General features: G+C 43.0%; 1 protein-coding gene across 1 annotated transcript in view; it reads right to left on the reverse strand.

Annotated features, from left to right (window-relative positions):
- Nucleotides 1–19050, reverse strand: part of CLN6 (CLN6 transmembrane ER protein) — a 35214-nt gene continuing 16164 nt past the window's right edge. Inside the window, exons 3-7 of the mRNA XM_068275045.1 lie at nt 18286–18384; nt 12873–13061; nt 8866–8921; nt 4662–4784; nt 1–3305 (exon numbers count right to left, since the gene is read on the reverse strand). Coding sequence (XP_068131146.1) covers nt 3035–3305; nt 4662–4784; nt 8866–8921; nt 12873–13061; nt 18286–18384 — 738 coding nt within the window. The 3' untranslated portion in view covers nt 1–3034. The remainder of the gene's footprint in view (nt 3306–4661; nt 4785–8865; nt 8922–12872; nt 13062–18285; nt 18385–19050) is intronic.

Raw genomic sequence — 19050 nt, forward strand, 5'->3', positions numbered from 1 at the left:
AACAGTAAAAATATATATTTTTATTTTCAAATATATATTCATATACACTGCAAATCTCTAAGCTGCGCTGATGCATTAGCATCCATAATGCCTGCATGCATCATCATCATTATACAATACATACTGTATCTAAGTGGTGGAATATACAGGGATCAATGTATTGCTCTTATGAGGTTTTATGCAATGTTTGATTTACGCCAAACGCCAAGTTCATGTAACAGCTGGAATGCAGGGCCTGATTCACTGAGGCTCTCCAGACAACACTAGTTAATAGAAGTGCAAACCTGGATTGTCTTATGTTATTAACTGACAAGTGAGTACCACCCTTGCCTGGGTCACAGCAGACAGTGGCAAGAATTACTGACATTAGTGAAATAGTGGTCATGTGATTGCAGCTATAGTTTCAGTGACTCTCTTTGTAATAAGTATGACAGCCTGGTGTGTGCAGGTGACACAATCACATGAATCACCTAAAGACAGGCAATGCTTTAATCACTTAAGCTTACACCCCCCTAGTGACCAGGCTATTTTTTACTAATTGGTGCTGTGCAGGTTTAAAGCCTCATCTACACGCGTAGATGAGGCTCCGATCCGGCGGCTCGATTAGCCGCCGGATCGCCTCTTCCGCACGCCGGATTCGATACCCGCTCGTCCCCGCTCCGCTTATCTTCCGCTCGATTCCCTGCCATTGTCCCCTCGCGGGGAACGAGCAAGGAATCGGCGGTAGCAAGATCCGTCCTGTCGGATCTTATCAATCGAGCCGCATCAGCAGTGTAAATAAGACAGCGGAGCTCCGTCATTCAAGCGGGGATGTGCACCCCTGCAATCTCCGCCCTAGGACTTCACGCCAATTGGCACTGTTCGGTCCTGGGGCTGCCGCCGCCTTCACACCGTTTGGCATGGAGCAGTCAGCAACAAGTTAAAGCCTTGTACACACAAAAGTATTTCTGTCGTCCAGCAGGGATCGGTACTCCATCCCTCGTGCAACAGTGCAGATGCTGTACAGATGCATCACTAGCATACAGGCTAGTGGCGCTACTGTTGCTATGCATGGGGAGGGGGCCAAGGGAAAACAAGCGGCAAGCAACTGAGCGGTGGGGTAGTGGGGAAGTCAATGCCGATCAGCCGTCAGGAAACGATAAAGATCCAGCATGCCGTCATGCAGATGCTATATGCACTCTAGATTCTCTCTTATCGGCTGCAACGGCCCATATCAATCCAGCGAGAGTATGTAGCTTAATTATTTAAAGGGATCTAACTTACTAATAATTTAAAGGGATCCAAGCAGCTTTATTTTTCTGCAGTTTGTCCTAGCTTCTAATAGCTGTAGGAGCTGCCATTTCCCCCGCTTTTTCCTCTGTCCTTATTTATCCAGAGGGAAGGTGTGAAGGGGATCAAGTGCGACTCTTTTGAAGTACATTGTCCTTTTGCTTGCTTATTGCTAATTACTGCAATCCTTATCTGCCTGCTCCTTCCTCTATCTGCGGTAGGCAGTCCGGCGGTAGTAGGGCAATAATAAACATTTAAATGGAAAAAGAAGAGGTAGAATTTTTTTAAGTAAAAAAAAAAATCACATTGTTAATATGCATTTTTAATGTGCTACTAAGATGCCCTGGGTGCTAAAAATGGTGCTCAGATCACTTTAAGTCCAGTACACACCTGAAATGTTTCTTTTTCAGCCTGTACATGCTGCTCAATGGAGATGGGAGGGGGCGGACACAGAAGTGGCTCCCCACTGAGGGAACTTCCGATGAAGTTACGTTACCATAGGAAAAAACACAGGTTAGGATTAGGGCAATTTGGCTTGTGGTAGCATTACTAGAGACCAATAGCCTCAGGCAACACCTGTACACACTTTAGATTTACAGCCAAAGTGCTCAGGAATGTTCATTTCAGTTGTGGAAGGTCTAAATGGAGCACATAACTTTATACTCGCTGAGCACTTAATTAGGAACTTCTCATTAGTCATGCAAGCATCTAACCAGCCAATTATGTGGCACCAGTGCAACGCAAAAAAACATGCAGATATACGTCAGCAGCCTCAGTCAATGGTCAATCCATGGACCTTTCCTGCCTTGTGTACACAGTTCAGGCTGGCAGCATTTTGGGATGTTATAGAATGAAAGATTTATAGGCCGAATGTGAAGCTGACAATTCTACAGAAATTGTGTGATGCAATCATATTAACATGGACCAGAATATCAAAGGAATGTTTCCACCACTTGGAATCCATGCCACCAAGACCTGAGGCTGTTTTGAAGGCAAGGGGAGGCCCTACCCAATAGTATTATTGCATTCCGAACTCAGTAGCTGTAATTTATTAACTAGCCTTGGAGAACCTTATGAATTAGGCCACAGCACATGAATTTAGGGTGGGTGATATAAATTGATAAAACCTCTATATTCTTACATTACTCAAGGATTCCAGCAATAAAATCTACCTAGCAAAGTTCCCAACTCTGTCCTGGGTTACTGTGATCATTTCCCCAGGTAAGAGAACCTTGTGCTGCAGTATCTGTAAAGTGCAGTGTATGGGCAATCCAGTGTTGAAAATGAGATTGTATTAGCATGGTCAATCTAGTGGTGAGAATGAGATTGTATTAGCATGGTCAAGGAAAGTGTACAGAGCTGGGAACCCAGAAAAATAAATCTTACTGCTAAAACCCTTTAGAGTTTTCTCTAATAACCTAATGAACCCACCATAATGCATTAAATACTGGCATTACACTTATCAGTAGAGTTTTCCTCTAATTATCATCAAGTCCATACTCTCCACTTCCTTTCTCAAAATTAGAACAAAGCTCTGAAGACTGCGAATACTCCACTGCAAAGGATGCAGATTCTAATTGAGGCAGTTGATAAATAGCAAAATAGACCTATCACAACCAGTCTGCTATACTACAGAGAAGAGATCAGGGAGTTTCCACTACTACACCCTTTGTTACAAGGGTGACACAAAGTAGTCTGACGGAAGTCTAGATTTTGGTCCACTTGTTAGGAGATGATAGGAGGAGAAGCAAATCCCAGCCTCTTTTTAATGCAAGCTGTTAATGTGCAATGTATAGAAAGCCCATGGCTCAGGAATGTAGATCACTCCAGGGTATTTCTTGCGCAGGATCTTGTCATTCCACAGCCACACAATCCAAACTGCAATGAGGACTAAAGTAGCTGAAAAGGAAAGAAGCAGGAACAAGCCATTGCTGTCCAGGCGTAAGCCCTTCCGCTTCTGGTGTAAGATCAGGGCCATCATCGCAAAGAACGTGAAGATAAAAATGATGAAGATCTGTCCCTCTGTCACCAGGTACCTGCAAGACAGAAACAGAATAGGTCATATGCAATTCACTTTTTCTCCTGACTTTTCTCCTAGGTGATATGTTCACAACTTGTCAATAAATGCCTTATAAGCCATCAGCAAGCAAGAAAATACTTAAAGAGTAACTGTCAGGCTGCAAAAGCTAATTTAAACCTCTATTCTCCTGTGTTAAACAGTTTAAAAGGAAGGCAAAAAGGCGATACTGAAGTTAAAAATCAAGGCTGGTTATTCCCAAGCTCCTAAGGAGGCCGGACTTTGCATTTGTAGTTCGGTGACTGCATTGTGTAATTATTTTCTGTTTGACAGAGTAAACACACCCTACTGATAACATAGGATGCATTTACCATTTGTTTTTGCATTTAACTGCGTTCTGACAAACGCATCATTTTTCTGGGACCCCCATTGTGGTTTGTTGCTGTCCCTCATTTCCTATCCTTGAGACCACTGTAGGAGGTTCCGGAGGCAAGAGGTTCCGGAGACAGCAAGTAAAGGAAACCCCCCTCCCCAAAAGATGTTTCAACCTCTTTCCACACTATCCAAATATCCTATCCAAATATAAAATATAGTGTAAAAAAAAAACATGTACAGTTGCTACAAACTATTTAGTATTTTAATTTCATAAAAAAGTAATTTCAATTTCCAGACAGCTATTTTCTAGATCTGCCACATGATAAAATATTGCTTACCTAAACTATGACATTATTTTGTGTACAAACATTCTTGTAATTTATTTTTTTAAGACCCTATTCACACTGGGAATTGCAAAACGCTAGCAAAATCACTAGTGTTTCACAAAATTATTTTCCTTGTATGGAAAACTATTTTGGAGAGATTGCAAAAGAATCACAAAACGCAACTGCTGCACGCAGCATGTTTGCGATCACTAAAGTGTAAACACTACCATTGATTTGCATTACCATATAGATTTTTCAAATGCTAGTGATTCATGACAAGCTGAAATCACTAGTAAAACACTCCAGTATGAATGAGGCCTGGATTTCTATTTTTTCTTTCTGGCTCTCCTCATCACTGCCATCTGGTGGTGGAATATTGGTAATTGAACTGAAACTTTAGCAAACTCAATAACTAGGCATATTCTACACTACAGAGTAATCCCTAAATCAAAAAAAGTATTTGTGAAACACCCATTGCTTGAGTTAAGTGACACTAAAGACTGTACATAATTTTTAAATTTTACATGTTGGCAAGCTGACTGATCAAATCCTTCACAGCGAGTGCCAACCAATCACATTTTGCTGCCTCTGCAGAACTAGCTGCAGTAAAGATCCACACTGGTATGAGTGGAAGAAAAGTGAGTGATACTACCACCAGACACCACAGCACTTACCAGTAATACAGGCTGCTGGGAACCAGTAAAGACCAGGCTGACAGAGGCATTCGACTCTCACCCTTCTCTGGTGTGAAACAGCCAGAGAAATAAATAAACAAGATGAGGAAAAATGGAATATACCTTTAAGAATGAAAAACAATAGTTTAGTGACAAAAAGATAAAATAGAGTGCCAAGCTTTCCACTTCTTTTGTACCAGAGACGAACAATAGTCAAAGTTTTATACATACCTGGGGCTTCCTCCAGCCCCATCTGCACGGATCGCTCCCACACCACTGTCCTCAGCCTTCTCCAGCTCCGGTACCGGGTCCTGTAACTTCGGCCAGTCATGGCCAGTCTGAGCATGCGCAGTACTATTTTCTGCTGGAGAGAGCGCACTGTGCATGCTCAGACTGGCTGCAAGGAAGCCCCAGGAATGTATAAAACTTTGACTATTGTCCTTCTCTGGTTTCCTTTAAAGAAGTGAGTGTTTGCAGCCTTTACAATACCGTACTTATCAAGCCTCCAGCGACATGTAGCAGCTTTCCTGTAGCTCCTAGTGGCATCTGTGCACGCAAGTCAGCACGTCACGTGACATGATGCAGGTCGGGTGACATGCTGGCTTCCGTGCACAGGGGAAGCCGGAAAGCTGCTAGGAGCAAGAGGAAGGTTGATACAGGTCCCTGGAGGCTCAGTGCGTATTTGAGGGGGTGGTTTGTGCATTTTCAGCCATTTGCTCAAGCAAATGTATCCAGCAGTGCCGGATATTGGGGATTCTGCTGTATTACTGTTCCTTCTCTTAAAAACTGGAGTTGCTATATATGTAAAATGAGTTTGTGTTTTCAGTCCTTAGTCCTTTGCTGAAAAGTAAATACAAGCCAAAAAAGTGGTAAATGAATGAGAGAAGGCGTCTGATAAGGTTTTAGTGCTGAAAAGTTTAAAGGGTGATTACTTAAGTTTGTTTTTCAGGTCAACAAGGCATATTTGTCACAGCTGCTGTTTAGAATTCAGTCTTAAAATTAAAACAAGTCTGAAACGAACAACAAAAGGAGAGGGGAGGCTCAGGGTCTTATAGAGCGTACCCGTACCCGTTTCTCTTCCTCTCCTCATCCTCTTGTTCCCACACAGAATCGTCCATTCAAATCTCCCACCGTGGGAGGTTTCGGAAGTCTCCAGGAGCCCAAGTGCTCCAAAAGGCGGGCGGCTCCGTACTGCACACACGCCAGTGAGGGTGCTCGCACGTGCGCAGTATGGAGTTGTTCGTGCTCCTGAAGCCCACTCACAGTGGAGGCGAGCAGTCTTCGACCCATGGCTCGTGGGCTGCTAATGGGGGATCCAGCGTAGGAACGGAGGGACGAGAGCCTTCCCTCTCCTTAGGTGAGTATCTGTTATGTTTTTTTTTTGTTTTAATTTTGCCTCAGACTCCCTTTAAAGAGTAACTGTCAGGCTGCAGAAGCTAATTTAAACCTCTATTCTCCTGTGTTAAACAGTTTAGAAGGAAGCTCAAAAGCCATTAGTGAAGATAAACATTTCAGTTACCTTTGATGTGTGCTTATCTTAAAGTCTGTTATAGACCCATAAAGACGCAAGCCGCAGCTAAACTGCAAAGCATTCTGGGGCCCTCCCCTCGGCTGCTAATGAGACGGTACAGGAGCTTCTAATCAGTCCAGCGCGAAACACTGATAAATCTCGGGGCAGAGTTTCACTGCAGGAGTCAGCTATTGTTCCTAGCCACATGGCTCATTAATATTCACTGCACACCGTGTTGTTCAAGAACGAGCTTATCTGTGATCAGAAGCAGGCAGGACATGACGACACATTTGGCTTCACAAACATGGAGCCTGCCATGAGCTGTCAGGAGCATCTATCTCTGCATATACTATATACAAATTCTGTGAAATCCAAACGTGGACAGTGAAATGCATATGTAATGTAAGTACAGCCAATCTTTAGCTACTGATATATGTGTTTATTTTCTCTGAGACCCTATACCTAACAGCTCCTCTTTAAAGGGATACTGTAGGGGTCGGGGGAAACTGAGTTAAAGTTACCCGGGGCTTCTAATGGTCCCCTGCAGACATCCTGTGCCCACGCAGCCACTCCCCGATGCTCCGGCCCCGCCTCCGGTTCACTTCTGGAATTTCAGACTTTAAAGTCTGAAAACCACTGCACCTGCGTTGCCGTGTCCTCACTCCCGCTGATGGCACCAGGAGCGTACTGCGCAGGCCCAGTATGGTCTGTGCCTACACCGTGCGCTCCTGGTGACATCAGGGGAAGCGAGGACACAGCAATGCAGGCGCAGTGGTTTTCAGACTTTAAAGTCTGAAATTCCGGAAGTGACCCGGAGGCAGGGCCAGAGCATCGGTGAGTGGCTGCGTGGGCACAGGATGTCTGCGGGGGACCATTAGAAGCCCCGGGTAACTTCAACTCATTTTCCCCCGACCCCCCCCCCCCCACCCCCCTACAGTATCCCTTTAAAGGACTTACGAGGTGAAAATTAACTTATGAGAAAAACAATTATATCTATTCTATTTCTCCTAAAAATGTTTTTAAATATCACAGTTTTATTTTATATTTAAATCTAGTTTTTAAGTTTTTACTGTTTCATTGTCTCTGCTCAATGACACCTTCATTGAAGTATGCCAGAGCTCAGATCTATGAATTATTGACCCTTTTTATCTATTTTCTGCTCTTAAAAGCCATTTACTGACAGAAAAATGTTTTATGGCTGTAATTACTTATCAGTGAGGGTTATGCTATAGTCTGACCCAGTCCGACCCGGTCCCGACCCAGACAGAAATTGTCACTTGCATACTCGATGTTTAACTTTTTCAGGCAGAGAAAGAAAAAAAAGGAACACAACCTAGTTATTTGTGTGCTCGGCACTGTACATACACATGACTATCTCATCATGTCACATGTCACCTCGTAAGTCCTTTAAGCACTTAAACTGAACATAGAAATATGAGATTCAATTCTATATTTAATGAATCTTTAGTAAAACATATACAAATAATCATCTCATAAGTTTATTTCACTTCAGGTTTGCTTTCAGATCACACTCAAACTGCCAGTACACATTAAAATCTGATTGTACAATCTCACAACCAAATTTTAGGTCTAACTAGAGTGCATGCAGTTTGAATGACTGGGCTACACAAATATTGGCAAGTCAGGGTAAATACTTCAAAATCAGGTTGCAGTGTGTGGCCAGCATTAGTTATGTCACAATCGTTTCCCGATTGCCACTAGCTCTGCTCAGGCCAGGAGCATCATTTGCAGGAGCATCTGCATGACCAGCCTAATGTATGTTTCCCGCAATCAATATGAATATGTGAAATAATGCTAACACTGAAAGTGGGACTTACTATGGAGGGCTCCAAGGATCCGGAATGTTTTTCCTGCTGGAGATATAAATGCAGGTTGCTGTTCCTATTGTGGGCTTAGCCAGGGTATTTCTGCATTTTGTGCTTTCCATAACAATATTGTAACTACATAGTGTTGAAACAAAATGGCCTTAGGCCGGGTTCGCACTACACCGCAAACGCAGTATTTGCATTAATGGAGCAGTAAGCACATCCTGAGTGAATGTGTCGGTGTCATTCACACTAGCTGCTGCATTTCCGTCGCCACCCATCTGCTAGTACCTCTGCAGCTTTTCTCATTGTCCATTGCTCGTCCGGAGACCAGGAAGGACGGGGCTTCCTGTTTTCTTAAAAAAAAAGTGAATCCTAGCTAGCAACAGGGAGGATTCTCATTGGTCCACATGAACCAATAAGGATTTTCTTTGTTGCAGGAGGATTCCCATTGGTTCTTTTGCAAACCAACAGAAAGCCCTATGCTTCCTGGTTTCCGGGATGAGCTGTGCCAAATTTACACAGGACAGGTATGCGTTTTTTGGACGGCGGGAAGCCTAGTGGGAATGGACGCTTCCATTGCGTCCGATTTGTGTTTGTGGTCTGGCTGCAAGAAAAAGGCAGCAGGTGGGAACTTTGCATTTGTAGTTCGGCGACTGCATTGTGTAATTATTTTCTGTTTGACAGAGTAAACACACCCTACTGATAACATAGGATGCATTTACCATTTGTTTTTGCATTTAACTGCGTTCTGACAAACGCATCATTTTTCTCTTTAGTGTGAACGGGCTCTGAACCCGAACAGACAGGCTTTATTTACAGTAGCCCCCAACCAACATCTGCCCACCAGACATGATCACATTCTTACCACATGGAATGACCAAGGTATTCATCATAGTAATACAACAGTTCAAACGAGTCCACCTGCCACACAGAAGAGAAATGAATGTAAACATGAAGGTGATCACATCTGAATCATGAGACTGCAGTTAAAGGAATTGTCTGGCAAAAAAAAATAATGAGTTTCACTTACCTGGGGCTTCTACCAGCCCAATGCAGCCATCCTGTGCCCTCGTAGTCACTCACAGCTGCTCCAGTCCCCCGCCACCAGCTAGTTTCGTTTTTGTCGACCTTGGGGTCGGCAGGCCGCATTGCTTACATTTTTTAGCATTCCCACTACTGCAGGAACATTAACGCATACATTTTTTTAGCGTTAGCGATGCAACACTAACAAATTTTCGCGTTGCAACGCTAACGCTAAAATTTGTTAGCGTTACACCACTGACGCTAAAAAAATGTATGCGTTAATGTTCCTGCACCAGTGGATATGCTAAAAAATGTAAGCAATGCGGCCTGCCGACCCCAAGGTCGGCAAAAACAAAACTAGCTGGTGGCGGGGGACTGGAGCAGCTGTGAGTGACTACGAGGGCACAGGATGGCTGCATTGGGCTGGTAGAAGCCCCAGGTAAGTGAAACTCATTGGCTTCAATTCATCAAGCATTACCGCATTCGGTAATGCTGAAAACAGCTGACTTAACGAAGCACTTTAGAAAATGTTAATTCATCAAAGCTGTTACCGAATGAGAAGCTGAAATGACACAGCAATGAGATAAATTACCGACATGTGCTCAACAAATGTTAATTCATCAAGGTTCCCACATTCGATAACACATTCGGTGTTTATCTCAAGCTCTCCCCTGTCGTTACAGGCTTTGAAAGCCTTCTGTGTGAACGTTTTCATGATTAGCAGGAGCAGGCAGCCAATAGAAACAGCCCCTGTTCTCCTGCAAGTGCCGCTGATAGGTCACACAGGCTTCTCCACACAAGCTTTCAGACCCCCCAAGCAGTGAGCAGAGAGAACGGGTCAAAATATATCCCCAGATTCCCTTCGGTGGTGTAACCCTTTCAGGCCCTGTTTGATAATGCAAAGATGCTGGTGGTGAAATCACCAAGCATGGCATTTGTAATGTCTCCAGGAAGTTCATCTACGTTGTGGCAAATAAATAAAATGTTAAGAAAGACTGATCGACAGATTCAGAGCAGCAGAGGCAGTATAAATAACAGTAACTATAACACCTTTACATCTAAAGGGATGTCTGGATGCCTTCTATTGTTATCAGCTTGTAACAACACACGGACATTCCAAGCTGCTCTGCACCACTCTGCTGTTATGAACAGCCTTTGATGAATTGAAGCCTAGTAGTTCGGTAACTTAACGAACCTCTACCGCACATGGGAAAATATTGATGAATTAGCACAGTGAAGTGTAAAATACCGAATGCGGTATTTTAAGGACTGGGGTTTTGTTATCGAACACCCTTTGATGAATTGAAGCCATTGTTTTTATTTATTTTTTTTGCCTGATAATTCCTTTAAGCAACATCTTTTATATGGCAAAACAAAAACGCAATTTTTTGCAAAACCTTAGCATTTTCATTTGGGTAGCGTGAATCGTGGGCAAAATGCAAACTGTTCTATGTTTCCAATCATAAATGTGCCCCCGTTTCTCAATATCATCTTCACATAGCCGTCTGTCTGGCATTCAGCCTCATGTGTTGCTGGGTTATTCTCCCCATGTTAGGCTGGTTTCACACCAGGACGTTGCGTTTTAGGGGACGTTATGGTCGCATAACGTGCCCCTAACACAACGCCTGGTGCTCCCTGCTTTGGACGTCAGAGTGAGCCGCGTTGTGCAGCTCACTCTGGCGTCCGTGATGCGCACTCTTGGACGCATGCGGCATCACGAGTTCCCGCCGGCCAATCGCCGCACAGAGCGGCGGTTCCAAGAAGTAAACACTGCACGTCACTGAGTGCAGTGAATATTAATTAGCCATGTGCCTGGCCGCTCACTGCTCCTCCCCAATGTTACTGAGCATGTGCAAGCAGTCTAACGCGGCTCTGCCGCTTGCAAAGTACTGCTTGCAGTACGTTGACTTATGGCGCAGCGTTACTGTGTAACGCAACGTGGGCACTGTGAACAGCCCATTGATTTTTCATTGCTGTGCGGTGGGCTGCGTTACAGGCTGCACTAACGTGCGCCTGTAACGTCCCACTGTGAAACCAGCCTTACTTAATTTCATAAAACTAGTCCCATAACAACTACACCACATTTCCCAACAGTAAAGCACACAATTATTTTACCTCCCTAGCGGTATACACGTGAATACAAAACATACTGTGAACAGTACTGAAGTGCATACACATCAATACTCTCCTGCACTGTATACTAGACCCTTGCTTGACATATTTTGGCAAGTTACAGGAAAAAGAGGTTATGAAAATGAATTGGATCACTTTTTGCACAGAAATCCTGGGGAAACTGAACACCAGGAAGGTTAAAGGACTCGGGAGAAAAAGAGTTGAACTTACCCGGGGCTTCTAATGGTCCCCCGCCGACATCCTGTGCCTGCGCAGCCACTCACCGATACTCCGGTTCTTGCTGCCAGTTCACTTCTGGAATCTCCGAATTTAAAGTCGCAAACCCACTGTGCCTGTGCGGCCACGTCCTCGCTCCCGCTGACGTTACAGATAGCGTACTGGGTGCAGTAAGGTCTGCGTCTGTGCAGTACACTCCTGATGACGTCAGCGGGAGCGAGGACGCGGCCACACAGGTGCAGTGAGTTTGCGACTTGAAAGTCGGAGATTCCAAAAGTGAATCGGCGTCAGGGACCGGAGCATCGGTGAGCGGCTGCACAGGCACAGGATGTCTTCTAATTGTCTCAGGGGACAATTAGAAGCCCCGGGTGAGTTCAACTCTTTTTCCCCCGACCCACCCTACAGTATGCCTTTAATTAGAAATATGAAACTTTGTATTTCTCATTGAAGAAAAACAAACAAACAAAAAACACAATACCCACCAAGCATGGTTTAAACAGAGAAATCAGAAACATCAGGCAGGGTTCGCACTTGTTAAAATTCACATGCATTTCCAAATGTGCAAAAACACGTCCAATGCACATCATATGAAAGTCAATCGAGAATTGCACTTTTGGTGTACGTGTTTTTTTATGCATGAAAAAACTTCTTGCAGTATAAATTTTCACATTACATATGAATTGCCATTGACTTTCATTGGATGTTCTGAAAAAAACCCATGCAAATGCAGATTTTAATGCTAAAAGCAGCCGCCTTTCCACAATAAGAAGTGGAACCTTGCCTAAAGTATTACTGATACTTTACATGACTATTAAACAGGGCTGTGGAGTCGGAGTTGGCGCAATTTTGTTTACCCGGAGTCGGAGATTTCCTAAACTGAGGAGTCGGATGATTTTTATACAAAATCCACAGCCCTGGTAAGTATAATACTAAGGAGTTGGAGTCTGAGCCATTTTGGTGGCACGGAGTCAGAGTTGGAGGTTTCATAAACTGAGGAGTCGGAGTTGGAAGATGTTTGTACCAACTCCACAGCCCTGGTAAGTATTAGACTAAGGAGTCTGAGCCATTTTGGTGGCACAGAGTCAGAGTTGGAGGTTTCATAAACTGAGGAGTCGGAGTTGGAAGATGTTTGTACCAACTCCACAGCCCTGCTATTAAACAACATACAGTAGGCGGCTCATTTTATTTAGGCAGGGATCACACCAAGTTTTTGATTGCGCTAGATTTTGTGCTTGCTGATTTTAATTTGATTTTTTGGATAAATGGCAAAATACATTGCAATTGGAAACCCACATGCTGCAAAGAAGTAGAAAGAAAATCAGGAGGTTGTTCGATTTTCTTACCGTGAAAAAATCATGCAAATGGAAAGCAGACAAATGCAAAGAAAATTCTGATTCCTGAGCAAGCCCCTAACTTCAATGACGAGTGCAGCAATACGCGCACAAAATCTTTATATACAACCCTCTTCCCTAATCCTAGCTTATCCCTCAGTTCTCTCACCAAAGTAGGGGGCTCCAGTTTTTGCATGATTGGATTGTCTCGCACTGACAGGTGAAGCTGGTACCCACTGAAGATCAGTCTATGATTTACAGAGTCCCCCACCAGATGGATACTGGCCCCCATCACAAAGGTCATGATGCTGATATAAATCACAGAGTTCGGTAGAGTTTTCGGAGACCTTTCAATCAGCTGGAGGAAAGAAAAAACAGTAATACAAATTGGTTAGTTGGAATAAATGAAGTTATAAACTCATGCTGTTCTAATCCATTCATACATACACCTCTCAGGGAATGACCCCTCTCATTAGGGAACCCACAAGACTCACCTTTTTATCAACCGTATGGATCATTTTATGTTACCTATGTATGGAAAAGATATACTGAAAGACACTGGGACACGTAAAGGCAATACACTGTGTAGATTAGTCTAGATTAGTTTAGTTTTAGTTTTAATTTAGTTAGTTAACTTAGTTTGGTTGACTCATATTAATATGCTCTGTTAAGACCTAAAAAGGATATTCTTGAGATTGGCTGTACGCCATATACTCCTCAATATGCATCATATTGGTTAATTACTGAGGTTCTACTCCCTGGAATCTCTGTAGGGAGGTTAAGTCCCCCATTTTCCAGGTTGAGAGGAACCTTACTTCACCTAATTACAACAATAAATATGATGCAATAAGTAATAGTCATAAAGGAAGATCATATAAAATACAAGACATGAATAAGGATGATTTTATTAAAATATCCTAAGGTTCATATGATCATTAGAAGATTAACCTTGAACACACAGGAGGATCATTATGGAAGATCTGTGTCCACAACTTCTTCCCTTGGAAATCAGAGCCTTGAGGTGTCTGGAATCTCAGTAGGGTGGTTTAATCCCCCATTTTCCAGACATCTTGGTTCAACATAGTGGTTTTGATAAGTTAACTGATATGTGGATACACTCTTCCTAGTTGAACATCTATTCACTGAAAAATTACAATAAAATGAACCATTTTATAAACATTCAGAAATCTAGTTTCATCCAAATTTAATCTTACTGAAGTAAATAGCACCTAGCTGAAGAATTATTTAGACTCTACAATGGCATAGAATTGCTTTCTTCATCGAACCTATTAAGAAATCCAAATATTATTATAGGCAGACCTACCTAATAGATGTTGTACTGTATTGTACTGAAATGTGTTATATTGATATAGACTATTATAAACTATGGCATGACTTATATTACTATGTAAACACTGTTTTTTTTGTTTAAATTCTATTTCGCAACTATGTATATCCGTATATTGTATGTATTTATATACATACTGTGTGATGTTAAAATTGACGCCTTTGCATATTGTCATTGTTAATATGACTGTATATAATTTTGAAAATCCTTTAATAAAAATTATTGAAACCTAATCCATTCATAAACACAGCCATGCCTGAGAATGAGAGCCATTCAGGCTGCCGACACCTCCCATCTGTGATAATTAGGTAACTGGAGCCATTGCAGTAAATTAAGAAATCGAGTGGCTTATGAAGAAAAAAAATGCATTAGTACATTCCAATCAGGCAAGGTGATTCTGTGTTAAGAAAAAGAAAGGAGTGCAAAGCGACCTGAATGCTGGAATCTATTGGAAATTGCTGTGCTCTGTGTGGGCAGGTCATAGAGCCCTCCCTGATCAGGTTTGAGATTATATATGTCAGGATCTCTCCTGTAGCAATTCCGTCTTATCTGCTTGCATTCGGTTGCGCATTCGCAGTAAGTCTCATTGTCATTTGCAATCACTCTGCGGTTCAGAGCAGCTCAGGATGCTGTCATGATACCTCCTATTGCTTGCTGCAGTTGAACTGCAGCCAGATAGCCCTGGATTTCCTACATGCATTTTGTTGCATAATATTGCATGTATTTGTTATGAGAGTCCTTTTTCACAGTCAGCTAGCAGCTTGTAATCAAGCTAGCTCAGGATTGAGTAATTACCATTCAGCTGTGTGGGAATTTGCATGCCTGCATCCGTTGGCTGATGTCGACATAAAAGTTTGCCTCCCATTTCAGACTCCGCCCGACATAGCGTACAGCTACTACAGTTGTCGTTGGGGGTCATGCCGTGAAAGTTGTTGGGTAAAATTGTATATTGCCCTGTTCTGTATTTTCCTGCCTGCTGGACATTTGCTGAACCAGCGGAGGTCAGTAAAGTCCACTATCCTGATAGCTTGGATCCTGCCATCACCACGTTGGTGACTGGTAGTATTCCTGCTAGTCTTGTTTCTGGGGACGTAACTATAGGCTGCTGTTGCTATTAGTTACGCTCCTTCCTGTTTGTCTTGTTCGTGCCAGTGTGGATGCTTGCTGAGGCAGCGATTAGTCTTGTAAGCATTCTGTCTGTCTTTCTGTTGTCTGTCTTGTTACTTAGCCAGAGGCTCAGACGGCAGCCGCCCTGGGCAACAGTCAGTCAGTCTGTCTGTCCATTGTTTGTCTTGTTACTCTGATCATAGGCAGTGCGGCATTGCACTGCGCAACCATTGTGTGTTATTTGTGGTGGTATCGGAAGCCCAGAGCTGCAGTTGCTCTGGGCAATCTTGCTCCCTTGTTCATTACTCCTGTGGCAACCTGTGTAGCCTCTTCCATTACCCAGCTACATAGTCTTGTTGCTCTTGGTGGTAGGTCTGCTTTCTGTATCAGCTTGTATGCTTGCTCGCCTAATGCTGAATGCACACGGTGCGTTCGCGCACTCGATTTCCCGCTCGATTCTCATCGATTTGTTTATTTCCAACATGTCCGATTGGATTTTGATGGATCGTTAGGTCGATTCGCATGCAAAGTATGCCAAACCGACCTAACGATCCATCGAAATCCAAATCGGACATGTTGGAAATAAATGAATCGACGGGGATCGAGCGGGAAATCGAGTGCGCGAACGCACCGTGTGTATCCAGCATTAGTCCTATTAGGGCCAGCTAGTGGTGTGCCAGTCAGGGACAGGTTGAGGGTCAGCTAGTGGCGTGCCAGGCAGGGTCAGCAGGTGAAGTCTTGAGCATACACGCTGATTCAGAAAGTATACCCCCCAAGCATTACAATATATATATTAGTATTTATATAGCGCTGACATCTTGCGCAGTGCTGTACAGATTATATAGCAAGGTCACAATTGAACCGCTACCATAGTTATATGTCCATTGTTGTCTATGGGCAATTTTAGGGAGAAGCCATATATATCAGTAAGTTTTTGGTATGTGGGAGGAAACAGGAGTGCCAGACGGAAACCCATGCAGACATCAAAGGACATACAAACTCCTTGCAGTTAGTGCCCTGGTTGGAATTTGAACCAGGGACCCAGCGCAACAAGGTGAGAGTGACATCCACTACACCACTATGCTGCCTAGAGGGATATATCTAATGGTTGATCCAGTGGCAGATCCACTAATGTATGGCTATCTTAACTAAGACCTTCCCTAGTGGTGCCTAACACTAAGACCCCCCCCCCCCCCCCCGGTGGTGACTAACCCTAAGACCCCTACTGCACACACACCCTTCCTAACACCTAACCCTAACTGCCCCCCACCCCCAACAAAATGTTCCATTTGTCAATGGCTTGACAGAAAAAAAAAAAACCACACAAAAAACGACAATTATCGGGCGTCACCTGGCGCCTGAATTTCCCTTTTGGCGCAGACTTGCCAATATTTTCAATCAAAGTCTATGGCAGCACCTGATTTGTCCAGAAGAGGCATATGGATTTTCCTGATACTTTATTAGCCTGTTTCATGTTCTGTCCAGACAAATTTCCAGATCCTGTGGATACGCTGGATGACGAAGACTGGCACCAATGCTACGACACGCTTTCTAAGGGCAGTGTGCAGTCTACGTCCATGGAAGTTTTGTATTAGACTTTTGCATCGGACGTATTTAGTACCCTTTAAGCTGAACAAAATATACTCCTCGGTCTCCCCTGACTGCTTCAGAAATTGTCCGGGTCGTGGATCTTTCCTACACATATGGTGGACATGCCCAATAGTCTCAAGACTTTGGACACGTAATGCCTTCCTGATCTCTAGGTTAACGCAAGACACTTTTGTTAAAGACCCCAAGATACTTCTACTAGGCTATAGACTTGAGACTATGAAACATGCCACTCACAAACTTATTCAACACATTGCACTCTTGGCCAAAGTTTATATTGCTTCCAATTGGAAACAACATTCCCTACACTTAAAGAGACACTGAAGCGAAAACAAAATATGATATAGTGAATTGGTTGTGTACTATGAATAATTACTAGAAGATTAGCAGCAAAGAAAATATTCTCATACTTTTATTTTCAGGTATATAGTGTTTTTTCTAACATTGCATCATTCTATAATATGTGTAGATTACACAACACTCAGCATTCAAAATGAGTCTTTCAGAGCAGTCTGTGAAGTAATGACCTCTCCTCTGGCAGAGGAAAAGTAAATAGTCCAGGAACAGTTGAGATAATAAAAGTCAGATAACAGCCCTCTCCACCACTTTGAAAGTTGCAGAGCTTAATTGCTTTTTTGCATAGAGATAACAACTGGAGTTTCTTAACTCTTCCTGTACTGGAAACAATTAGACTGATGTATCTGATCTTAATGTTTTATTTCTTAGCTGTACTACACATACAAATCATAATATCATAATTTTTTTTTCGCTTCAGTGTCTCTTTAAAAGCTTTGTTGGAACGGAATAACAAAATTAATGGTCTATGAACAAATTAATGCCAGGATATCTGATAATATGCAGCACTTTGAAAGAGTGTGGAAATCATGGGTGGATTATAGGGGGAGGTTGTCAATGTACAATATTCTTAACCTCCCACTGTCTCTTGGTGTATTATTTTTCTATAATGCCCCTGCTTTTTCCCACAACGTATATATTGAATTCCTGTGCTGAAATGTGTTAAAAATGACATTTATATGTCGCTAATGCCCGATGCTGTAAATGTCCTCCCAGAATTATTCTCTTTAGTTATATGTTAATTTTGCATATGATCTATGCTACCTTGTATATTTTGTGAGAATTTGTATGCATACTATTCTAATAAAACCTTTGAACACTAAATTGCCAGATCCCGTAGAACTGGAATTTGCAAATTTGCCATGTTTTTGGATCATCGCTTGGACACCCTAAGTGAAGGGTCGGATCAGATTTTTTGGTTGTACTCTCAGACTGGACTATTGAGAGTCCACTGCATCAAAGGACTGGCTGGAGAGAAATAGACATCTTCATACACACCACTGTATTTACTGTATTTCTGTTATATACAGTATTTAGCTAGTTACCTGGTCTTCATTAGAGTGCGTTCTGAATATGTGTATCTGCTCTAAAAACTCATTTCAAGTCAAATAATATAAAAATGTTTATTGCTTCATTCTGTTCAGAGATCCATGTCTGCCCTTACCTTCAGAAGCAGTAGTGGGGTGATGATGTTATACGCCATGTGGAAATAGTCCCCTGCGCTGGGCTTATTCAGTGGAAACCAATCCAGGGGAAGGATAATCTACAGAGAAATCAAGGGAGCATCTTAGCAGTACTTGTAGGAACTTGAAATAAAATAAATCTCACTTCAGATTTTGCAATCATGTTTTCCAACTTTCTTTTGTAGTTTAAAGGGGAGAACTTTCTGTTCAATTCAACAAAAGCTGCAATTTAAGCAGGACTTAACAGAATGAATGGCGGGCAAAGGGATCCTATGCAAAGCAATAGGATCCATTCACATCAGGCTGTTCGGAATGGATCTTTTTATTTATTGCAAGCATGCGCAGTTCACGATAATTCCGGATCGCCAATGAAATAAATGCCAACGGAATCAGTGGAACGCTATGAGAATAGACGGTGTCCATTGTCACTATGCTGGTCGCCACGTACAGTTTGCTAATTTTACTCATCTGCCGATGTCACATTAGGTTGCACCGCCGCTTGGTCCACTAAAGAGGAGAACGGCTGGTATACAGATCATAGCCCTAGCACAGTGCTGGGCAAACTACGCAGTGCGCTGTTACTCCAGCCCGCCGACAGGCGGACAGATTCCTCTCCCCCCCCCCTCAATGCAGAGTTGCAGGCGGCGGGAGATTTGAAACTGACCTCGATCACCGATTCCCGCATCGCATCTCCATGGCAACAGGACATCATATGAGTATTACAATTCTTGTTTTCCAATAACACA

The sequence above is a fragment of the Hyperolius riggenbachi genome, chromosome 3, assembly GCF_040937935.1.
Source record: "Hyperolius riggenbachi isolate aHypRig1 chromosome 3, aHypRig1.pri, whole genome shotgun sequence".
NCBI classification, from domain to species: domain Eukaryota; kingdom Metazoa; phylum Chordata; class Amphibia; order Anura; family Hyperoliidae; genus Hyperolius; species Hyperolius riggenbachi.